Below are 22,922 nucleotides of genomic sequence, written 5' to 3'. Positions count from 1 at the left end.
GCCCCTACGTGAGGGTAGGGAGGGCTGGAACCAGGCTCCACCCTTTGCCAGACAAGTGAATTGCTTCCACCTGTCCTCCACAGCAGAACAAGGCCTAATGAAGATCAAAGGCCAGTCGGCTGGGGGCAGCCTGCCAGGCCTGCTCTTCTTGGTGCTCTGCCTGGGCAGTTGGAGTGCTCCACGAGGCAGCTGTGGCAGCCTGGATGGTCTGCCTTGGGGCTGCGTGGAGCGGCTGCACTCAGGCCTTGAGGGAGATCCGGAATCTCTGGTGAAGCTGGCTGACTGGCTGGGGAAGCCTTCCGAGGCCTGAAGCCTCCTGGCCGGCCAGTTGGGCCAGGCCGAAAGCCGGCTGGCCGTTCAGGGGAGCACTGCCAGGCGAGAGGTGGCCGGCCGGCTGGCCCATGGAGCTCTGCATTTGCAGACCTCTCCAAGCCGGCCAAAGGGGCCCTGCCAGGCCAAAAGCCCGTAAGTTGTGATCCAGATAAGACAGAAGAGACTGTGCTGGATTTCCCTGGGCATCAAAGCACCGTGAGACGCTCTGATGCCCTCTCGCAATTCTTTCTCCCTCCACCAGCACAAGAGCTGGCGTCAAAAGGCGCAATGACACTGTCACAGGCGTTCTGGAGGTTTTTAAAGGGTAGGCCCCTGATAAGGCTTTATTGATGGTTTTGCCCCTCTACATTTCACTCTAGATCTCCTTGTTGGCCTGGAGAAGGGAAGGCAGCGGGGTGACCTCCTTGCAGCCTTCCAGTACATAAAGGGAGCCTACAAACAGGAGGGGAGTCAACTCTTTGATGGTGTAGCTAATGGCAGGCCAAGGGGAAGTGGTTTTGAGTTGAAGATTGGATGCCAGATTGGATTGTTCTTTCCAGAGAGAGTGGTGGGATACTGGAACAGGCTGCCCAGAGAGGTTGTGGATGCCCCGTCCCTGGAGGTGTTCAAGGCCAGGTCGGATGGGGCCCTGGGCAGCCTGGTTAGTATTAGATGTGATGCAGATGGGATTGACGCATCTGTTTTGCAGCCTCCAGTGGAGCTGTGTGTGTCGTGGGCACCCCATGCCCGCATCAGCGTGGGTAGGGTGTGGCCTTCCTGCGGACTGGGGGTTTGGTCTTTGGAGGCTGGCACTCGGGAGACCCCGTTTCTTCTTTTATGGGTGGCAGCAGTCCAGGTCGGGTGATGGAAGACTCCTCAGGCAGCCTGGACTCCCCACGAAGTGGTGATGCTGCCATCTGCCCCAGTGCATCCTGCACTGTCCTGATCTTCCTTGCCCTCTGCCTGAGAAGTTTCACCGAGTCACAAGTCAGTGGGAGCCTGGATGGTCGGCCTTGAGGCTCTGTAGACTCAGCCCTTGTGGAAGATCTTCTTGAGTCGCTTCTGAAAGGTGTTGCTGGCCTCAAGGTGATCTGAGGGGGTGCGGCCTTGGCTGTCTGCAATTTTTGCACCGCATCCTCACGATGGGCTTTTCCTGCTTCCTGCACTTCATCAAGGAAGCTCACGTGTTTGGTTCCCAGTGTTCGGCGCTGGTCTTGTTTGCTTGATGGTACTGCCTCCCCCTGCAGCTCGCAGGTCACCGGCTGCTCTTGGGCTTCAGACGCCCTCCGGATGGGTGGCAGCGGACTGAAAGGGCAGAGCGGGAGGGGTCCGCGTGAGTGGCTGATGGCTTTGGGGCCGCATGCTGCAAGCCTGAGCCAGGAGCCTTGGCTGCAACGCAGCCCTCCCCACAGACAGCTCAGCGGCTGCCCCGTGACTCTCCTGGGATGCGGAGAGGGGGGCTCCTGGCGTCCCCATCCCAGCACGGTGGGTGCTGCGTTCAGCACTGTTGGGCGGCCACCAACAGTGACCCTTTGGGGCTAGGGAACGGGCTCTCGCTGTGTCACCCCCATGCACATCCCAGCCCAGAGCCTCCAGCCTCACCTGGCCTTGGAGCTCTCCTTCAGCAGTGAGCTCCTTATCCTTCTGAGGTGTCCTCCATCAACGCTGTCTGAGCTCAAGCGTTTGATGAAGGTTGGACGGTCAGCAAATCTCACTGGAATGGAGAAGGCAGAGGAGATTCACCGTAAACCCTTTGGCTCACTCACAAGGGGCTCTCAGGCCTGTTCCCAGAACATCTGAGAGGGACGCTCTGCTCCCCCCACTGCTGACATCTGCACCGCCTTCGTACCCTTCCTGACACCATCCCTGGCCCCACTCCTCCTCTCTGCAATTCAGCTCTGTTTTGGGACTGCATTAGTGACGTTGGCTTTGGGAAAGAGGAGCTGGGTGGTGACGATGAGGTGGCAGAGTGACTTTTGGGGACCGTATCCTTCCACTGGGGGAGGGCAGGGCCTAAGATCCGCACATCCTCCTGCCATAGCCAGGGATGGGGGCACGTCACGCTCAGCGCCTTAGTTTGGGAGAGGCCAACAATTCCTTAGTTTGGGAAGAGGCCGTGCTGAGCTGGCGTGAAGCTTTGACACAAGTCAGAGCCCTTGGCTGATGTTCAGCAGGGGATTTCCCATCTCAAGTATGCTGCCCGTGCCGCGGAAAGGAGCTGGCAGCTGCTTTACCTTTCTTGCCCTGGACGAGAGGTGGCAAAGTCTCTTCTTTCTTTGGTTTCTCCGGACCAGGGAGGCTTCGTGAGGACCTGCGTCTTATTGCGGGCGGTGGCTTGGGAACAAACTCCATTTGAAACCTGTACGTGACGAGAAGACAGCAACCGGTGTGACGCAGCGCTCCAGCAATCCTTGTTGCTCTCTGGTTGTCTGCTCCCAGGCACATTTTCATGCTGCATGAAGCACATGACTTTCTAAAGTCTTCAGCAGCATCAGTCGGGATAAGTGAGGGGGAAATAGTTTCAAAAGGCAGGAGGGAAGATTTAGATTGGATATAAGGAAGAAGGTTTTGACAGAAGGGTGGCAGGCACCGGAACATCTTGCCCAGAGAGGTGGTGGGTGCCCGGATGGGCATTCAAGGTCGGGCTGGACCGGGCTCGGAGCAACCTCATCTGGCGGTAGGTGTGCCTGTTCCCTGCAGGGGAGTGGGACTAGGTGCCCTTTCGGGGTTCCTTCCAGCTGAAATCCTTCCATGACTGTAGGACATATGCTCATGGGCAGGACAGTCGTGGACACAAGGAGCAAGCGTGATGGAATGAGAGCTGAGCAGCTGCATCAAGCAGCAGCTACAGCCACCAACATACTCACTTGGGAAAGACGACAAGGCAGCCAGAGAGCGCCAGGGAGGCCACCGGTGCCATCCGGGACACCACCGTGTCCAGCAGCCAGGGGGCCTGCAGGGGAGAAAGGGGGAGGATGTGGGATGTCCTCGTCACGGCTGAGGTCCTGGGGACACGAGGAGCCCAAGGCGGGGAGAGCTGACAGCAGCACAGCACTTGTACGGCCTGAGCAGCTGGCCAGATCCTGGTGGGCCGTGTGCGGGCACAGCAGGTGTCACAGCTCTGCCTGGGTCATGGAGAAACTACAGCTCACCTTGAAAGCAGCTCTTCTGAATTTCTCTTTCCCTGACAGCTTCTCGAGGAAGTCGTAGTAGAATTTCATTTGGAAGGTCAGTCCGTCAATGAGGAGCACGCCGATGTCCTTGAGGACAACGGCAACGTTCTCCCCATTCTGCAGGCAGCCGGAGAGCAGGGACACGGTGCTTTGAATGCAAGTCCGGAGTGTCTGCCAGCTCAGAGAAGCAGCTGCGGCCACCTTGCTGTATTTCAGCGGCTCCACCTTCCTATGGACTGAAAAATGCGAGGGACGGAGTTGATGATACGGGTGGTTTTCCACAGGTTCTTCCCTAGAAGTGCTTCTGGTGGACATCAGCCAGAACGGCCCCATATTTGGACGGGCTGCTCAGAGGGAGAGGTTTGCTTTTGAGAATGGAGGTGGTGGCCGTTTGCCCTGTCCATGAAGCCAGCAAAAGTTTAATCCCCCCTCCTACCTGGCAGGGACTCCCTGTGGGCCTTGAGGTGGTGCGTGGCTATGAGGTTTGTAGCCAGGTGAAACACGGGCCACTGCAGAGTCACCGTCCCGTCCTCAGTCCGGATGTCTTTGGAGATGGTGTCAAAGAAGCCAAAGGTGGGAATCCAGACCCCCTGCAAGTGGGAGAGAAAGGAAGGGCGGAAGGGTTATGGGACGGCTGGAGGAAGAGCCGAAGGGGTCCAAGGTAGGGACAGCCCTCTGCCGCTGTTCAGAGGCACAAGCCAGGGCATCGGGAATGGCTTTGGGAAGGGGCTGCGCAGTCCTCTCCTTCCCCTCGCCCTCCCAAATGCAGCACAGCAGGCAGGGCAGAAGCAGCCTCGTGGGATCCAGAGGCTTCCAGAGACAGGCATCAGCCCTGAGATAGACAGTGCCCGGCACAAGTGATCGTGCAGGAGTTGCAGGAAGCCCGTGGGATGCCCAGGAGAGAAATGTGGGGGCAGTTTCCTGCTTTCTGTGGAGGGGGAGACTCAGAGGAAGTCCAGGCTGAGCTGGATGGGGAGAGGAGGAACCCGACAGCCAACACACCTTCTGCAGCAGCAGCTGCTCCCGTACGTAGGCGGCCACCGCATCCCAGACGGCAACTCGCTCTGGAGGGCAAAGGAAAAGCAGGTCACACTCTGCATCTGCCGCTTCCCAGCACCGCTACCGCTGCCAGGCAGGAGCGAGGTGGCAGATGGAAAGTGTCGTCTCGTGCCAAGGTTGGCTGTGGACCCGTGTACCTTCGGTGTCGGCGCGTGTCGGTCTGGAGGCACGCCTCGCTGCGGGGCCGACCTCGCTCATCCCGTTCCGCCTCGTGCCGGCGGCTTGCTCCTTGTTGGCGCCAGCCATGCCGGAGCTCATCCTTCAGATGCGTCTGCTCTCTGCCAGATGCTCCTTCAGGATGCAGGACCCACCAGCGTGCTCTGCCTACATACCCCTCCCGGGTGCCCGTGTCACAAACGTCGCCATGGTGACGCGATGACAGCGTGGCCGGTGCTGGCCGCTGCCCATTGTGATGCTGGCACCAGCAGCCTGCTGCCCGCCCCGGGTGGGAGCGCTGACCGCTCACTGTTTTCTCTCTCTCCTTTTCTTTGCTCTCAGTGTAGTATTACTTGTTTTCCTTTAGTGGCCGTTGCCTGAAGTGATGTTCAAGAAGGAGATACGGAAACAAGTACTGTTCCAAAGTACTCTACCCGTAACGCTGATGACCTGTGGTCAGAAAGTTGCTTAGTTTTGCCTGGAAGTCGTTGATTCCTTGTTAGAACGCTCCATAAATTAGCCGGCATTGATCCTCTGTGTCACAGTCATGACTCCATGGCTCCCGCGACCCTGCCGGGCAGGGAGTGCTTTGTTTGGGGGATCCCAGAGATTTGCTTTCCTCACAGCCTTCCAAGCAGGATGAGACATTTCACATGGACATTGTGGGCAGGATCACCTGAAGGAAGGAAGAGGAACGAAGAGGGGATATCGGCTGAGTTAAGAAAGCGGGACGTTGGATTGGATGACATCAGATTTGTGAACAGAAAGTAGAACCCGGGATCGTAGGGGTTGGAAGGGACCAGCGGGGGTTCACCACGTTCACCACCCCTGCCAAAACAGGTTCCCAGCAGTAGGTTGCCAGCTATCACTTGTCTTTGTACAATTTCTGAGCGGACGTCACTCTGTGGTGTCTGTGGGAATGGAATGTTGTTTCTGCATTAGATACTAAAAAGGGCAACTGGTTTGTAGAAGAACTTTCCTCCTTCCGAGCTTATCTCTATGCAAGGGAGGTCAAGCAGATATCCAGAAACAATAACCAAGTGTGGAGTGAGGGTCAGACGTTAATTAATTAATTAGAAGTTTACACTTAGCCAGCAGAGATCTATGTTTGTCCAGTGTTTGTATGTTTAGTGAAGCGTTGAGAAGATTGGGAACCTAAAGTATTCAGCCAATGAGGAACTGGGGGAGAAAGAGAGAAGCATCGGGCAATAGGGAATAAAAGATGTAACGCTGTTTTCTGAGTGCTGTCCTGCTTGCAGGAGGCCCCTCCATTGCAATTGCAAATAAAATCTGCTTTATCAGAGATATCGTCCTGATAAAGTGTTTGGATATTTCCAACATACATCATTGAATAGCTTGGATTGGTAGGGACCTTAAAGCCCATCAAGTTCCAACCCCCGTGTCATTGTCCTTGCCTTGAGCATGGGGCATCCACAACTTCTCTGGGCAATCTGTTCCATTGCCTCACAACCTGATGTTAAGGACATTAGGAATTCCCTCCTAACATCTAATCTTATTTTCTCTTTTAGTGTGTAACCATTTTCCTTGGGCCTATCACTGTCAAAGATGTTTTTTTTTCTGTTGTTTTGTTTGTTTGTGTGTTTGTTTTGAGGCTGTAGGTGTGAAAGATGTTATGTAATGTCAATAAAACTGGAACAAAGAACTGAAGAGAAAGATCCAAATCACAGAAAATGTGCCAACGCACCTCTCAGTTTCTAAACTGCTTTGGGGCCTGGTTTCTCTCCTTATTGGAAATACCAGTCTTTGAGGAGATTTATTGTGTCACTGTTTTCCAGAACTGTGTTTGGAGGACACAAAAGCATTCAGGTGCTGGGACACAGGCAGCTGCTAGCCCTGCTTGGTCTCACCTCTGTATTTGATCTCCCACTCCCTGCAGGTGTTTCCAGCTCTCCTGAATAAATGACCATGGCTAAGGTCGTGTTTTCTGCAGGCAGTGTGGGCATGTGCCCTTCCCACTGCTCTCCAGATTTCCCCCTCCCTTTGCTCTTTGTTCTTTCAGATACCTCCCAGCTATCTGGTTACTCTAGGAGCTCCCATAAGTTGGAAACTTGGGCCATCTCAGAAGTCTAATGAATTCTTTACTCAACTTCTTATTTGTGTTTGTATGTACTTTCTCTGCCAAAAGTTCTTCTGGCACCGAAATTCCCCCTGGAAGGCAGACAGCTTGAACATGGCATCCAGCTGAGGAGAGTGTTTTACTGTTCATTCAATTGCATCGTGTTGATTCCCATTTGTTGGCAACAAGGAGGAATCCCTCTGTGCCCATGTGCAGTTGGTTCTCTGAGGAAGGCAAGTGGGAGTTGATGCAAAGAAAAGCAACACTGAGCTGCAAATTTCAGAGAAGACTGATGTGAGGAAAAGGGATGAAAATCCCACGGGGCCAATGTGAGCAGTAATGGGCTTGGGAGGCTGAGGAGAAAGTCTGTCCACACAGTGAAAGAGCAAACCTCATTAGGAGACGCCTTGGATGATTACTGTCTACAAAGTGCTGCCTTAATTTGCTTTTAATACTGGAGAAAATATAAATAAATAAAGAGACTCGTTAAATGTACCTTAGGGTCCTCCTCTTTAAGTGCACTCCTGATAGCTCTCCAGTTAGCTGTACAGGTTCTGAAGACTTGAGGAAGATGTCAGGAAGGCACAAAGCACTTGAGGGCTCTCGGGGTTGTACTGGTCTCCTTGGGGTGTTTGGTGCTGAGTCCATCATCCTCCAGTGCTGAGAGAAGACTGCACAAAGTGCTCAGGAAGATAAAGTTGGAAGGAAGTTTCTGGGAGTATGAATGGGCCCCGCTGAGAGCCATTGCCAACACGGCCCCCAGGGACTTGTTAGAGCAGATCATTGGAAGCCATGATTACAGGGAGACAAAGGCGCTGTGCTGGTGGCTGTGATGCTGAGAACAGCATCCTTTGCCTTATGGAGCAGCAAGGCCAAACCCTGATGCCCAGACCTTTGGAAGGGAGATCCTGTCCCTTATGCAGGATCGAGACTATTCCTGGAGCAGTGGGAGCCTTTGCATGGGGCACAAGGAGGCCATGAGACCCCAGTGCCACGAGGACAGTGTGTCCCCTCACGGTTCTCTGTACCACAGACACCATCCACGGCCTGCTGGACAAAGACCTTGGCTCCGTCAGGGCCTTCCAGCGTTGCCAGCCCCTCAGCCATCTCCACCACGTGCTGTCCTACACTGTCCCATGCAGTCTGCACCCGTTTCCCTGCAGGACGTCGGCACCAAGCCTGCTTCCCACCACAGCATCTCCCTGCCTGGACTGCTGCCCCTGACCTCAGTGGCTGTTCTTTGGAACACACAGCTGTGGGCTGATCACAGAGTGACTCCGGGTGACCTCAGGCATCACAGCACTGCCCTCAGATCCCACATCCATATTCCCACAGCCCAGTCCCAAATCTCACATTCCGAGCCCACAGTCAACATCCCAACCCCGCATCCTACAGCCCACATCCCAATCCCAGTTCCAAATCTCATTCCCAGACCCTCATCCCAAGCCCATCACCCACCTGTCAATCTCAATCCCTCATCCCAATCGCAATCCCACATCCCCGATCCCAATTCCGATCCCAATCCCATCCCCTATGGCAATACAGAGCACCCCGAGGCCCCGCCCCCACAGCCGCTCCGCCCCGCCCCCGGCCTCTCACTGGTCGGCGACACTTCCGGTCCGTTCGCGCCTCTCATTGGTCGGCGGCAGTTCCGGCCCGCCTCCGGTCTCGGATTGGTCGGCGGCAGCGCCGCCGGCTCCGATTGGCTGAGGCGCCGAGCGCGGGAGCGGCCGTTGCCTCCGGCTCGGAGCCCGCCGTCTTTCCTCTCCGACGCCGCCGGTCCCGCAGGCGCAGGCGCTGCGCGCCGGAGCTGTGCGGGCAGCACCGAGACGGAGCCGCGGCACGACGGGAGCGGTGCTGAGGAAAGCGGCACAAGCCGGAGGTGTGCGGGAGAACGGCTTGGGCCGGGGCCGGGGAGAGGAACCGTGCGCGGGATGCGGGGCTTTGGGACGGCTGAAGGACTCGGGGCCCAACCGCCGCAGCGCTGCTGCCCGCATCCGGGCCGTGCCCCCCCGAGGCCTCCGGCGCTGCTCCCGGTGCCCCCCGGGGCTGAGGTGAGCTGTGGGTCCGGGGGGCGGTGGGGGAGATCCGGGGGGATGTGGGAGTTTAGGGGCTGTTTTGGCTACAGGGGGGCTGTGGGGTAATATGGGGTTTGGGGGGGTATGGGGTAATGTGGGGGAATATCGGGGATGTGGGGGAGTGTCGGGGGATGTGAGGGTATAGGTACTGTGTGGGGAATATGGGGTTGGGGGGCTATCAGGAGGGATGTGGGGCTATGAGGCGCTTTAGGGGGGCTGTAGAGGGATATAGGGCTGCGTGGGTGATAGGAGGGTATGGGGCTCTAGGGCTTCGGGGGCCTTAGGGGTGGATATAGGGGTTCGTGGGGCTATAGGGTGCTTTATTGTGGCTACAGGGAGATTTGGGGCAATAGCAAGCTGTGGGGACTCTAGAAGTAGTATGGGGGATATGGGAGAAAAGGGGGCTATGTGGGGGATAGAGGGGGATATGGGGCTATAAGGCACTGGGGGGGCTTTAGGGGGTGTTTTAGGGCTATAGAGAGATATAGGGTGCTATGGGAGCTGGGGGGGCGTGGGACTGTCGGTGGCTATTTGGGGAGCTATACAGTTGTAAGGGAAGATCATAAGGGGATATGCATGGGCTATCAAAGTGTTACGGGGGATATGGGAGTATAGGGGGCTTTATTGTGGCTATAGGGTGTTATGGGGCTATAGGAAAATGTGGGGGGACTATAGACGGGTTATAAGGGGATATGGGAGGGTTATAAAAGACTGGGGGGCTCTTGGGGGAATCTATAAGGGGAAGTGGGATGGCTATAGGAGAGTTCTTATGGGATATGGGACTACAAGGGGGTGTATGGGGGATATGGTTCTCTAAGGGGCTGTGTGGGGCCATAGGGTGATAGGGGGCTCTAGGGTGGGCTCTACGGGCTGTGGGGCTAGAAGGCTCCCCCCTTCCTTTCATAGAATCACCAAGGTTGGAAAAGACCTAAAAGATCATCCAGTCCAACCGTTCACCCACTACCAATAGCTCCTACTAAACCATGTCCCTCAACACAACATCCAGTCTTTGCTTGAACACCCCAGGGTCGGTGACACCTCCATGGGCTGTCCATTCCAGTGCCTGATCACCCCTTCTGAAAAGTAATACTTCCTAATGTCCAGCTTGAATCTCCCCTGCCGTAGCTTGAAACCATTCCCTCTGGTCCTATCACTAATGACACGAGAGAAGAGGCCGACCCCCAGCTCACTACAACCTCCCTTCAGGAAGTTATAGACCTTTAAAGGGTTAATGGGACTATAGGGGTTTGTGGTGGGCAATGGGAGGGTCTATAGGATGATAGGGGGCTGGGGAGGGTCTATAGAGAGGGTTATTATGCTATGGGAAGTTTTGGGGGGACGTAGAGGGGCTGAGGGGGGCAGTGGGGGAATATAGGGAGATATGGGCCTATAGGAGGTGTATGGCAGATGTGGTTCCATAAGTGGCTGTGTGGGGCCATAGGGTGATGGTAGGCTATAAGGGGACGTTGGGCTAGAAGGCTCACCCTCCTCTCCCACCCTATAACCTATCCATAGGTTTAACCTATCCATAGCAGGGTGGCTGAAATGCCAGTCGTGAAACTTAAATCAGAACTGAAGTTTGATTGGAATAGAATAGCACTGTTTTGTGGTCTTAAATCTGACACGTGTTTTCTCCTTGGGCTTCAGGTACAGATATAGTTTCATAATGGCTTTGGAGAAGGTTTCACTATCCAGTCTCCTGATCAGGAAGAAAGAAGAAGGTTTTTGGAGGACTTAATCACGAGTGGAGCTGCTGCTGAACCTCCACTTCCAAGAAGCAGGCAGGTGAGGACGTTGTGCATCTCAGCCTTTCCTCACTGCAAGGTACCAGCGACTCAGTCTGTGCTGTGTGGTGATTTTCCATCAGCACTTCTGCTTGTGCCTGAGCACCAGGCATCCAGGCATCTGTATTTCCTCCCTCAGACCTCCCTTACCAGCTCCACAGCCCCCCTAGGATCTTGTTCCCCTTCCAGCTGGCTCTGAAGAGCCCTTCCATTTTTGAGAAGGCTGCCGGTTTAGTTCAGCATCTCCTGATGTGTCACAGAGATTCAGGGCGTTCAAGAAGACGCTTCTTTAAAGTGCTTAAGATGGTGAATTCTGCCAGACAGAGCGCTTGTCTAATTAACCCTCTTAACCGCAAGGTTTCTTCTGTAGGTCCCGATGATGGCACAGGCATTAAACAGCACAGAGCTCGTCGCTGGGGAGAGGCTGTGCGTTGTGTATGAAGGGAGAGATGGAGGAGGGGTTTGAACAGCGTTGTGCAGGAATGGAAAGCTGGTAAGAGAAACGGTGTGTGTTCTGAGAGCAAGGGCTGTACAGCTCATCTCTGTGTTCTAACAGGAAATGCACGGCAGAGCTCTCTGCTCTCTGTTCTTTCTTGCAAGGTTACTGCCCTTCAAAGTGCTCTGTGGATTGGCATCACGATGACAACCCAAGGATGGCAGCAGGAGATGCAGCACAGCCCTCTCCAGCAGCAACGTGCATTGATTCATCTTGCTAATTCTCAAAGGAGAAGGTGTGTGTAGCTTCCAAAGTTGGTGGCAAGATAGCATCTTGTGAAGGCTTTGGGGCTCTTCCTCTTCCGCATCCTAAGGCAGTGAAGGAGTTCCCTTGCTGTGTGGGAATGGTTCCTGTGCAAGGGCACGGTCGTCAGCCTGTAACAGATACTGAAGGTGATGGTTTTGTGTCTGCAATTATGGAGTTGGCCTTGTAGTGGCAGTTGCACCCACTAACATGCAGCTCTTTCTGACACAGGCAGCTGAATGGGCAGCGGTACTGCAGCTTCTCTGGCAGTCTTGCAGCTACGTCAGGAAGTAGCAGATGTGGATTTGAAAGAAGAACTCCGTTCCTGGGACGTTCCCCTGTTCTTCCCCTAGCCGTCCCCTTGCCCCAGCCCAGATTCCCCTTGCATTCCTGTAGGTGTTCCTTCCATCCCCCATGGCTGCCCCTTGCTTTCCCCAAGATAACCCATTACCTTTCCTTTACAGCCCACCCATAATTCCCTCAGAGCCCCGACACCTCCCTCCTCCCTCAATACTTTCCCTGCAAGATCCCAGTAGCCCAGCACAGACCCCATTTCCTCTTAATGACCTCCTCAGACTAGGAACTTCTCCACTACAGCTGGCCAAAAACCTCACAGACCTCCATAGCCCCCAGCAGCACCCCATATTCCCCACTAGACTCCAGCAGACCCCCATTATTTCCTCCCTCAGATCTCCCTTATCGCCTCCAGGGCTCCTTAGCAACGTCAGAGACCTCCACAGTCCTTGACAGGACCCCTGCCACTATTCCAGGACCCCAATAGCCCACCTGGGCCCCTCCTCACCCCCTTCTCCCTCCAGAACCCATACAACCAAATAATACTGGGGCAGGGGCAGCTGCTGCTGGAGAGGAATGTGGAGCTGCAGCACTTCCTGCACAACACAGATGTGGGTGAAAGTGATGTGGGAGCACTGGGGATATGGGCCACAGGCTGCAGGAGCAGAGTGCTGCGCAGGAGAAGGCAACGTGTGAGGTAAAGGTGGGACTTGTGGGTGTGGGAACGTGGGGTGGCATGGGGATGTAGAGGGTCTGGGGTCATGTGGGGAGGGGTTTGGGGTGAGAATGGGGGATGTGGGGTGGTGCTGGAATGCATTTTTTGATTTCTTCCTGAGAGGGGATTGGGGTTCCCTGTGGCCCAAAGGTGGGGCCCTGATCCATAACCCCACATGACCCCAAAACCCCATAGAGCTCGGCATGACCGCAAGGCTCCACATGACCCATATCCCTGTGAGCACTACAACCCCGGATGAGGCTGTGGACAGTGATGGGTCTGTTCTGGGGTCGTTCAGGGGACGCTACAGGGTGGCTCTGGGGTCGCTGTACATCAGCTGCCTATAACATCTGCTGACCCCCGGCTTGCCCCCATCTTGCTGGGCAAGCTGGGAGTCCGGGGGGCTATGGAAGAGGTTCCATGATCAGAGCAGATTCACCACCAGCTCTGTGTGCGGGAACATCAACCCCACTGAGCTGTGGCTGTGTCCCATAGCTGCCCCATTTCATAGCAGCCCCAGAGCCATCCTAGAGCAGCCCAGAACAGCCCCATCACTGCCCACGGCCCGTGGCCAGCAGCAGTTCCACCACCAGCGGTGTGTTGGGTAAAGGCAGCTCCTAGGTGTGGCTGTGCCCCATAGCTGCCCCAAAGTGCCCCTTTGGGGTCCTCCCATCCGTGTCCTTTGTCTGTCCCACAGCTTTGTAGGGCTTCCCCCATCCCTGCAGATCCCCCCAAGTGCCCGTGGGCTGTGCAAGAAACGCTCTCATCACTGCTCTTCCATCAGGCACAGCTCTCCCTGCAGCAGCAAAGCTCATCTGTTATTGCTATGGCTTCTCTGCACTCTCCCTCCTTGTGGTGAGGGAGAAAAGGCGCAGCTGCTCACTGAGCTCCTTCTGCTCCTGTAGCTCTCCTCCCTTGGCAGTCCCTGCTCTCCTGTTCCCTCTTGGCTGGGGACTGCAGGCTCACAGTCTAGGCCACGCATCCGCTCTGCTGTTTCTCTAGGTGAGGTCTGTGGCCAACCTGGTCCTTTTGGTGTGATTGTTTTCTTTCCTATGCAGACAGGCAGGCAGGATTTCTGACAGCTGTTGCCATTGCTGTGTCTCATGCTCTGTCCTGCACCTGTGCCTTCCCTCGTGTGCAGTCTCCACCTTCCTTTGGTCCGAACATCCTGGTCCTGCTGTGCTCTGCTCAGCATCTGTCTGCTGAACAACAGCACAGCTCTCACTCTGATCCTACTTATCCTGCTATCCGTGCAGATGTTAGAATGTTTCCTGACCGTAACAGCTCAGCACAGCCGTGCTGACCACAGCAGGGTGCAGCTTCTTGTTGCAGAGTCCCGTAGCGGTGGGTGACCGTGCAAAAGGGGAATCCCACCGCTGCTGTTCTCCATCCTTCTCCTTCTGCACCACCATGCATTCCTTCCTCCTCGTGCTGCGCTGCCATCAGAGCTCTTTGTCCATTTCTCGGGGTCTTTGCAGTAATTGCTCCAAGACCTGATGTTGGAGCCATTTCTTTACCACTGTCCCTACTGCTCCAACGTCCCCAGTCTGGGACGCCTTTTTGTAAGGAGGTCTGCTGTTCCTTCTGCAGCTGACTTGGATTTCTTCTCCCACTGTCCCCATTAAGGAGTTGATTTCCTGCAGTCCATCCCAGCTCTATCCCTGGTTCAAGTCTCCTTCGTTGCCACGCAGCACCCAAGCTCCAGCCCCTTCCTTAGTCTCGGTGGGATCGCTTTGTCACCAAACCTTGTGACAGGTGTTTCCCTGCAGAAGCATTCATGTCCTCCTTCTGGCTCTTTTGGACAGTTCCCATCTCTCCAAACTGAGGGAAACGGCTGCAGCCCACCCCATGTCGCCTTTGGGGCAGCTCTGGGGCAGTCCCCCCCCAAGGAGAAGATGCCTTTTCCCCACACACAGATGGTTCTATGGCCACATGGGGTTAGCACAGGAGGTCGTGGGTCACAGGGGGGTCATGCAGGTCACAGAGTTATGGGGTGACGTAGGGTCAGATGGCACTGCACAGAGTTATGTGGTCATATGGGGTTCTGGGTCAGAGCAATGGGGTCAGAAGGGATGGTAGGGTCAGGTTGGGTGATAGGGAGTTACGGGTCTCAGAGTGTTATATGGTGGGGGTGAGGTGGGGGCAGGGATCCCAGAGTTCTGGGGCCACATGGCAGTGGGTCGCAGCGTGATGGGGGCAGGCAGGGTCAGGGAGTCCCAGGGTCGTGTGGGGGTATGGTTCACACAGGGCTGTGGGTCACACGCTGCCATGGGGTCATGCACACACAGGGTTATGTGGTCATCTTGGGGTTTGGCTCATGTGGGGTCATGGATCGTGGCCCCACCTTTGGGCTACAGGGACCCCCAGTCCCATCTCAGGAAGAAATAAAGGCATTCCTACACCGCCCCACCTTTTTGCCTCAAACCACTCCTCACATCCCACCCTTCCCTCTATGTCCCCATAGCCCCATGAGCAAACCTCATTAGGAGATGCCTTGGATGAAGATGGACTGCAGAGTGCTGCCTTAATGTGCTATTAATGCCGGGGGAAATATAAATTAATAAATAGACTCATTAAATGTACTTTGGGCTCTTCCACTTTACATGCACTCCTGATAGCTCTCCAGCTATCTGTACAGGTTCTGAAGACTTGAGGAAGATGTCAGGAAGGCACAAAGCACTTGAGGGCTCTTGGGGTTGTACTGGTCTCCTTGGGGTGTTTGGTGCTGAGTCCATCATCCTCCAGTGCTGAGAGAAGACTGCACAAAGTGCTCAGGAAGATAAAGTTGGAAGGAAGTTTCTGGGAGTATGAATGGGCCCCGCTGAGAGCCATTGCCAACACGGCCCCCAGGGACTTGTTAGAGCAGATCATTGGAAGCCATGATTACAGGGAGACAAAGGCGCTGTGCTGGTGGCTGTGATGCTGAGAACAGCATCCTTTGCCTTATGGAGCAGCAAGGTCAAACCCTGATGCCCAGACCTTTGGAAGGGAGATCCTGTCCCTTATGCAGGATCGAGACTATTCCTGGGGCAGTGGGAGCCTTTGCATGGGGCACAAGGAGGCCACGAGAAGATCAGGGCACACAGAACACCAACAAAGAACACACCTCCATGCTGACAGCCCTCCCAGCTGGCAGCCAGCCCCTACGTGAGGGTAGGGAGGGCTGGAACCAGGCTCCACCCTTTGCCAGACAAGTGAATTGCTTCCACCTGTCCTCCACAGCAGAACAAGGCCTAATGAAGATCAAAGGCCAGTCGGCTGGGGGCAGCCTGCCAGGCCTGCTCTTCTTGGTGCTCTGCCTGGGCAGTTGGAGTGCTCCACGAGGCAGCTGTGGCAGCCTGGATGGTCTGCCTTGGGGCTGCGTGGAGCGGCTGCACTCAGGCCTTGAGGGAGATCCGGAATCTCTGGTGAAGCTGGCTGACTGGCTGGGGAAGCCTTCCGAGGCCTGAAGCCTCCTGGCCGGCCAGTTGGGCCAGGCCGAAAGCCGGCTGGCCGTTCAGGGGAGCACTGCCAGGCGAGAGGTGGCCGGCCGGCTGGCCCATGGAGCTCTGCATTTGCAGACCTCTCCAAGCCGGCCAAAGGGGCCCTGCCAGGCCAAAAGCCCGTAAGTTGTGATCCAGATAAGACAGAAGAGACTGTGCTGGATTTCCCTGGGCATCAAAGCACCGTGAGACGCTCTGATGCCCTCTCGCAATTCTTTCTCCCTCCACCAGCACAAGAGCTGGCGTCAAAAGGCGCAATGACACTGTCACAGGCGTTCTGGAGGTTTTTAAAGGGTAGGCCCCTGATAAGGCTTTATTGATGGTTTTGCCCCTCTACATTTCACTCTAGATCTCCTTGTTGGCCTGGAGAAGGGAAGGCAGCGGGGTGACCTCCTTGCAGCCTTCCAGTACATAAAGGGAGCCTACAAACAGGAGGGGAGTCAACTCTTTGATGGTGTAGCTAATGGCAGGCCAAGGGGAAGTGGTTTTGAGTTGAAGATTGGATGCCAGATTGGATTGTTCTTTCCAGAGAGAGTGGTGGGATACTGGAACAGGCTGCCCAGAGAGGTTGTGGATGCCCCGTCCCTGGAGGTGTTCAAGGCCAGGTCGGATGGGGCCCTGGGCAGCCTGGTTAGTATTAGATGTGATGCAGATGGGATTGACGCATCTGTTTTGCAGCCTCCAGTGGAGCTGTGTGTGTCGTGGGCACCCCATGCCCGCATCAGCGTGGGTAGGGTGTGGCCTTCCTGCGGACTGGGGGTTTGGTCTTTGGAGGCTGGCACTCGGGAGACCCCGTTTCTTCTTTTATGGGTGGCAGCAGTCCAGGTCGGGTGATGGAAGACTCCTCAGGCAGCCTGGACTCCCCACGAAGTGGTGATGCTGCCATCTGCCCCAGTGCATCCTGCACTGTCCTGATCTTCCTTGCCCTCTGCCTGAGAAGTTTCACCGAGTCACAAGTCAGTGGGAGCCTGGATGGTCGGCCTTGAGGCTCTGTAGACTCAGCCCTTGTGGAAGATCTTCTTGAGTCGCTTCTGAAAGGTGTTGCTGGCCTCAAGGTGATCTGAGGGGGTGCGGCCTTGGCTGTCTGCAATTTTTGCACCGCATCCTCACGATGGGCTTTTCCTGCTTCCTGCACTTCATCAAGGAAGCTCACGTGTTTGGTTCCCAGTGTTCGGCGCTGGTCTTGTTTGCTTGATGGTACTGCCTCCCCCTGCAGCTCGCAGGTCACCGGCTGCTCTTGGGCTTCAGACGCCCTCCGGATGGGTGGCAGCGGACTGAAAGGGCAGAGCGGGAGGGGTCCGCGTGAGTGGCTGATGGCTTTGGGGCCGCATGCTGCAAGCCTGAGCCAGGAGCCTTGGCTGCAACGCAGCCCTCCCCACAGACAGCTCAGCGGCTGCCCCGTGACTCTCCTGGGATGCGGAGAGGGGGGCTCCTGGCGTCCCCATCCCAGCACGGTGGGTGCTGCGTTCAGCACTGTTGGGCGGCCACCAACAGTGACCCTTTGGGGCTAGGGAACGGGCTCTCGCTGTGTCACCCCCATGCACATCCCAGCCCAGAGCCTCCAGCCTCACCTGGCCTTGGAGCTCTCCTTCAGCAGTGAGCTCCTTATCCTTCTGAGGTGTCCTCCATCAACGCTGTCTGTGCTCAAGCGTTTGATGAAGGTTGGACGGTCAGCAAATCTCACTGGAATGGAGAAGGCAGAGGAGATTCACCGTAAACCCTTTGGCTCACTCACAAGGGGCTCTCAGGCCTGTTCCCAGAACATCTGAGAGGGACGCTCTGCTCCCCCCACTGCTGACATCTGCACCGCCTTCGTACCCTTCCTGACACCATCCCTGGCCCCACTCCTCCTCTCTGCAATTCAGCTCTGTTTTGGGACTGCATTAGTGACGTTGGCTTTGGGAAAGAGGAGCTGGGTGGTGACGATGAGGTGGCAGAGTGACTTTTGGGGACCGTATCCTTCCACTGGGGGAGGGCAGGGCCTAAGATCCGCACATCCTCCTGCCATAGCCAGGGATGGGGGCACGTCACGCTCAGCGCCTTAGTTTGGGAGAGGCCAACAATTCCTTAGTTTGGGAAGAGGCCGTGCTGAGCTGGCGTGAAGCTTTGACACAAGTCAGAGCCCTTGGCTGATGTTCAGCAGGGGATTTCCCATCTCAAGTATGCTGCCCGTGCCGCGGAAAGGAGCTGGCAGCTGCTTTACCTTTCTTGCCCTGGACGAGAGGTGGCAAAGTCTCTTCTTTCTTTGGTTTCTCCGGACCAGGGAGGCTTCGTGAGGACCTGCGTCTTATTGCGGGCAGTGGTTTGGGAACAAACTCCATTTGAAACCTGTACGTGACGAGAAGACAGCAACCGGTGTGACGCAGCGCTCCAGCAATCCTTGTTGCTCTCTGGTTGTCTGCTCCCAGGCACATTTTCATGCTGCATGAAGCACATGACTTTCTAAAGTCTTCAGCAGCATCAGTCGGGATAAGTGAGGGGGAAATAGTTTCAAAAGGCAGGAGGGAAGATTTAGATTGGATATAAGGAAGAAGGTTTTGACAGAAGGGTGGCAGGCACCGGAACATCTTGCCCAGAGAGGTGGTGGGTGCCCGGATGGGCATTCAAGGTCGGGCTGGACCGGGCTCGGAGCAACCTCATCTGGCGGTAGGTGTGCCTGTTCCCTGCAGGGGAGTGGGACTAGGTGCCCTTTCGGGGTTCCTTCCAGCTGAAATCCTTCCATGACTGTAGGACATATGCTCATGGGCAGGACAGTCGTGGACACAAGGAGCAAGCGTGATGGAATGAGAGCTGAGCAGCTGCATCAAGCAGCAGCTACAGCCACCAACATACTCACTTGGGAAAGACGACAAGGCAGCCAGAGAGCGCCAGGGAGGCCACCGGTGCCATCCGGGACACCACCGTGTCCAGCAGCCAGGGGGCCTGCAGGGGAGAAAGGGGGAGGATGTGGGATGTCCTCGTCACGGCTGAGGTCCTGGGGACACGAGGAGCCCAAGGCGGGGAGAGCTGACAGCAGCACAGCACTTGTACGGCCTGAGCAGCTGGCCAGATCCTGGTGGGCCGTGTGCGGGCACAGCAGGTGTCACAGCTCTGCCTGGGTCATGGAGAAACTACAGCTCACCTTGAAAGCAGCTCTTCTGAATTTCTCTTTCCCTGACAGCTTCTCGAGGAAGTCGTAGTAGAATTTCATTTGGAAGGTCAGTCCGTCAATGAGGAGCACGCCGATGTCCTTGAGGACAACGGCAACGTTCTCCCCATTCTGCAGGCAGCCGGAGAGCAGGGACACGGTGCTTTGAATGCAAGTCCGGAGTGTCTGCCAGCTCAGAGAAGCAGCTGCGGCCACCTTGCTGTATTTCAGCGGCTCCACCTTCCTATGGACTGAAAAATGCGAGGGACGGAGTTGATGATACGGGTGGTTTTCCACAGGTTCTTCCCTAGAAGTGCTTCTGGTGGACATCAGCCAGAACGGCCCCATATTTGGACGGGCTGCTCAGAGGGAGAGGTTTGCTTTTGAGAATGGAGGTGGTGGCCGTTTGCCCTGTCCATGAAGCCAGCAAAAGTTTAATCCCCCCTCCTACCTGGCAGGGACTCCCTGTGGGCCTTGAGGTGGTGCGTGGCTATGAGGTTTGTAGCCAGGTGAAACACGGGCCACTGCAGAGTCACCGTCCCGTCCTCAGTCCGGATGTCTTTGGAGATGGTGTCAAAGAAGCCAAAGGTGGGAATCCAGACCCCCTGCAAGTGGGAGAGAAAGGAAGGGCGGAAGGGTTATGGGACGGCTGGAGGAAGAGCCGAAGGGGTCCAAGGTAGGGACAGCCCTCTGCCGCTGTTCAGAGGCACAAGCCAGGGCATCGGGAATGGCTTTGGGAAGGGGCTGCGCAGTCCTCTCCTTCCCCTCGCCCTCCCAAATGCAGCACAGCAGGCAGGGCAGAAGCAGCCTCGTGGGATCCAGAGGCTTCCAGAGACAGGCATCAGCCCTGAGATAGACAGTGCCCGGCACAAGTGATCGTGCAGGAGTTGCAGGAAGCCCGTGGGATGCCCAGGAGAGAAATGTGGGGGCAGTTTCCTGCTTTCTGTGGAGGGGGAGACTCAGAGGAAGTCCAGGCTGAGCTGGATGGGGAGAGGAGGAACCCGACAGCCAACACACCTTCTGCAGCAGCAGCTGCTCCCGTACGTAGGCGGCCACCGCATCCCAGACGGCAACTCGCTCTGGAGGGCAAAGGAAAAGCAGGTCACACTCTGCATCTGCCGCTTCCCAGCACCGCTACCGCTGCCAGGCAGGAGCGAGGTGGCAGATGGAAAGTGTCGTCTCGTGCCAAGGTTGGCTGTGGACCCGTGTACCTTCGGTGTCGGCGCGTGTCGGTCTGGAGGCACGCCTCGCTGCGGGGCCGACCTCGCTCATCCCGTTCCGCCTCGTGCCGGCGGCTTGCTCCTTGTTGGCGCCAGCCATGCCGGAGCTCATCCTTCAGATGCGTCTGCTCTCTGCCAGATGCTCCTTCAGGATGCAGGACCCACCAGCGTGCTCTGCCTACATACCCCTCCCGGGTGCCCGTGTCACAAACGTCGCCATGGTGACGCGATGACAGCGTGGCCGGTGCTGGCCGCTGCCCATTGTGATGCTGGCACCAGCAGCCTGCTGCCCGCCCCGGGTGGGAGCGCTGACCGCTCACTGTTTTCTCTCTCTCCTTTTCTTTGCTCTCAGTGTAGTATTACTTGTTTTCCTTTAGTGGCCGTTGCCTGAAGTGATGTTCAAGAAGGAGATACGGAAACAAGTACTGTTCCAAAGTACTCTACCCGTAACGCTGATGACCTGTGGTCAGAAAGTTGCTTAGTTTTGCCTGGAAGTCGTTGATTCCTTGTTAGAACGCTCCATAAATTAGCCGGCATTGATCCTCTGTGTCACAGTCATGACTCCATGGCTCCCGCGACCCTGCCGGGCAGGGAGTGCTTTGTTTGGGGGATCCCAGAGATTTGCTTTCCTCACAGCCTTCCAAGCAGGATGAGACATTTCACATGGACATTGTGGGCAGGATCACCTGAAGGAAGGAAGAGGAACGAAGAGGGGATATCGGCTGAGTTAAGAAAGCGGGACGTTGGATTGGATGACATCAGATTTGTGAACAGAAAGTAGAACCCGGGATCGTAGGGGTTGGAAGGGACCAGCGGGGGTTCACCACGTTCACCACCCCTGCCAAAACAGGTTCCCAGCAGTAGGTTGCCAGCTATCACTTGTCTTTGTACAGTTTCTGAGCGGACGTCACTCTGTGGTGTCTGTGGGAATGGAATGTTGTTTCTGCATTAGATACTAAAAAGGGCAACTGGTTTGTAGAAGAACTTTCCTCCTTCCGAGCTTATCTCTATGCAAGGGAGGTCAAGCAGATATCCAGAAACAATAACCAAGTGTGGAGTGAGGGTCAGACGTTAATTAATTAATTAGAAGTTTACACTTAGCCAGCAGAGATCTATGTTTGTCCAGTGTTTGTATGTTTAGTGAAGCGTTGAGAAGATTGGGAACCTAAAGTATTCAGCCAATGAGGAACTGGGGGAGAAAGAGAGAAGCATCGGGCAATAGGGAATAAAAGATGTAACGCTGTTTTCTGAGTGCTGTCCTGCTTGCAGGAGGCCCCTCCATTGCAATTGCAAATAAAATCTGCTTTATCAGAGATATCGTCCTGATAAAGTGTTTGGATATTTCCAACATACATCATTGAATAGCTTGGATTGGTAGGGACCTTAAAGCCCATCAAGTTCCAACCCCCGTGTCATTGTCCTTGCCTTGAGCATGGGGCATCCACAACTTCTCTGGGCAATCTGTTCCATTGCCTCACAACCTGATGTTAAGGACATTAGGAATTCCCTCCTAACATCTAATCTTATTTTCTCTTTTAGTGTGTAACCATTTTCCTTGGGCCTATCACTGTCAAAGATGTTTTTTTTTCTGTTGTTTTGTTTGTTTGTGTGTTTGTTTTGAGGCTGTAGGTGTGAAAGATGTTATGTAATGTCAATAAAACTGGAACAAAGAACTGAAGAGAAAGATCCAAATCACAGAAAATGTGCCAACACACCTCTCAGTTTCTAAACTGCTTTGGGGCCTGGTTTCTCTCCTTATTGGAAATACCAGTCTTTGAGGAGATTTATTGTGTCACTGTTTTCCAGAACTGTGTTTGGAGGACACAAAAGCATTCAGGTGCTGGGACACAGGCAGCTGCTAGCCCTGCTTGGTCTCACCTCTGTATTTGATCTCCCACTCCCTGCAGGTGTTTCCAGCTCTCCTGAATAAATGACCATGGCTAAGGTCGTGTTTTCTGCAGGCAGTGTGGGCATGTGCCCTTCCCACTGCTCTCCAGATTTCCCCCTCCCTTTGCTCTTTGTTCTTTCAGATACCTCCCAGCTATCTGGTTACTCTAGGAGCTCCCATAAGTTGGAAACTTGGGCCATCTCAGAAGTCTAATGAATTCTTTACTCAACTTCTTATTTGTGTTTGTATGTACTTTCTCTGCCAAAAGTTCTTCTGGCACCGAAATTCCCCCTGGAAGGCAGACAGCTTGAACATGGCATCCAGCTGAGGAGAGTGTTTTACTGTTCATTCAATTGCATCGTGTTGATTCCCATTTGTTGGCAACAAGGAGGAATCCCTCTGTGCCCATGTGCAGTTGGTTCTCTGAGGAAGGCAAGTGGGAGTTGATGCAAAGAAAAGCAACACTGAGCTGCAAATTTCAGAGAAGACTGATGTGAGGAAAAGGGATGAAAATCCCACGGGGCCAATGTGAGCAGTAATGGGCTTGGGAGGCTGAGGAGAAAGTCTGTCCACACAGTGAAAGAGCAAACCTCATTAGGAGACGCCTTGGATGATTACTGTCTACAAAGTGCTGCCTTAATTTGCTTTTAATACTGGAGAAAATATAAATAAATAAAGAGACTCGTTAAATGTACCTTAGGGTCCTCCTCTTTAAGTGCACTCCTGATAGCTCTCCAGTTAGCTGTACAGGTTCTGAAGACTTGAGGAAGATGTCAGGAAGGCACAAAGCACTTGAGGGCTCTCGGGGTTGTACTGGT

General features: G+C 55.1%; 3 protein-coding genes and 1 long non-coding RNA gene across 4 annotated transcripts; 1 reads left to right on the top strand and 3 right to left on the bottom strand.

The window, feature by feature from the left end:
• Positions 1-1,064: 1,064 nt before the first annotated feature.
• Positions 1,065-4,886, bottom strand: LOC149911788 (uncharacterized). The gene is made up of 8 exons (XM_090133308.1): positions 4,682-4,886; positions 4,488-4,549; positions 3,922-4,075; positions 3,465-3,721; positions 3,180-3,265; positions 2,547-2,671; positions 1,915-2,026; positions 1,065-1,617 (listed from the first exon to the last, which is right to left on the bottom strand). The coding sequence occupies exons 1-8, from the start codon at positions 4,800-4,802 to the stop codon at positions 1,065-1,067; spliced, it is 1,470 nt and encodes a 489-aa protein (XP_089989434.1). The 5' UTR covers positions 4,803-4,886.
• Positions 4,887-10,876: 5,990 nt separating this feature from the next.
• Positions 10,877-14,969, top strand: LOC149911787 (uncharacterized). Its single transcript, XR_016462850.1, has 2 exons — positions 10,877-12,369; positions 14,852-14,969. It is a non-coding gene; the product is annotated as an uncharacterized LOC149911787 (long non-coding RNA).
• A 1,621-nt stretch (positions 14,970-16,590) lies between these two features.
• LOC149911786 (uncharacterized) lies at positions 16,591-18,289 on the bottom strand. The gene is made up of 3 exons (XM_090133295.1): positions 18,073-18,289; positions 17,441-17,552; positions 16,591-17,143 (listed from the first exon to the last, which is right to left on the bottom strand). The coding sequence occupies exons 1-3, from the start codon at positions 18,287-18,289 to the stop codon at positions 16,591-16,593; spliced, it is 882 nt and encodes a 293-aa protein (XP_089989421.1).
• LOC149911785 (coiled-coil domain-containing protein 81-like) lies at positions 18,177-20,412 on the bottom strand. The gene is made up of 5 exons (XM_090133311.1): positions 20,208-20,412; positions 20,014-20,075; positions 19,448-19,601; positions 18,991-19,247; positions 18,177-18,791 (listed from the first exon to the last, which is right to left on the bottom strand). Exons 1-5 carry the CDS (start codon positions 20,326-20,328, stop codon positions 18,702-18,704), a joined length of 684 nt encoding a protein of 227 aa, XP_089989437.1. The 5' UTR covers positions 20,329-20,412; the 3' UTR covers positions 18,177-18,701.
• Between the last annotated feature and the right edge of the window lie 2,510 nt (positions 20,413-22,922).

This window comes from Phasianus colchicus, unplaced genomic scaffold (assembly GCF_987193195.1).
Source record: "Phasianus colchicus unplaced genomic scaffold, bPhaCol1.hap1.1 HAP1_SCAFFOLD_57, whole genome shotgun sequence".
Classification (NCBI taxonomy): domain Eukaryota; kingdom Metazoa; phylum Chordata; class Aves; order Galliformes; family Phasianidae; genus Phasianus; species Phasianus colchicus.
This window is presented reverse-complemented; position numbering and strand designations above follow the sequence as displayed.

Excerpts from the sequence above, each read along its gene's own strand:
- LOC149911788 (XM_090133308.1), bottom strand. The coding sequence starts at position 4,802 with ATGAGCTCCGGCATGGCTGGCGCCAACAAGGAGCAAGCCGCCGGCACG. Across the intron at positions 4,550-4,681 it reads GACACGCGCCGACACCGAAG|AGCGAGTTGCCGTCTGGGAT; the intron begins GTACACGGGTCC and ends TTTGCCCTCCAG. Across the intron at positions 3,722-3,921 it reads CCACAGGGAGTCCCTGCCAG|TCCATAGGAAGGTGGAGCCG; the intron begins GTAGGAGGGGGG and ends CGCATTTTTCAG.
- LOC149911786 (XM_090133295.1), bottom strand. The coding sequence starts at position 18,289 with ATGAAAATGTGCCTGGGAGCAGACAACCAGAGAGCAACAAGGATTGCT. Across the intron at positions 17,553-18,072 it reads TCTCGTCCAGGGCAAGAAAG|TGAGATTTGCTGACCGTCCA; the intron begins GTAAAGCAGCTG and ends TCTCCATTCCAG. Across the intron at positions 17,144-17,440 it reads AAGGAGAGCTCCAAGGCCAG|TCCGCTGCCACCCATCCGGA; the intron begins GTGAGGCTGGAG and ends CTGCCCTTTCAG.
- LOC149911785 (XM_090133311.1), bottom strand. The coding sequence starts at position 20,328 with ATGAGCTCCGGCATGGCTGGCGCCAACAAGGAGCAAGCCGCCGGCACG. Across the intron at positions 20,076-20,207 it reads GACACGCGCCGACACCGAAG|AGCGAGTTGCCGTCTGGGAT; the intron begins GTACACGGGTCC and ends TTTGCCCTCCAG. Across the intron at positions 19,602-20,013 it reads AGCAGCTGCTGCTGCAGAAG|GGGGTCTGGATTCCCACCTT; the intron begins GTGTGTTGGCTG and ends TCCCACTTGCAG.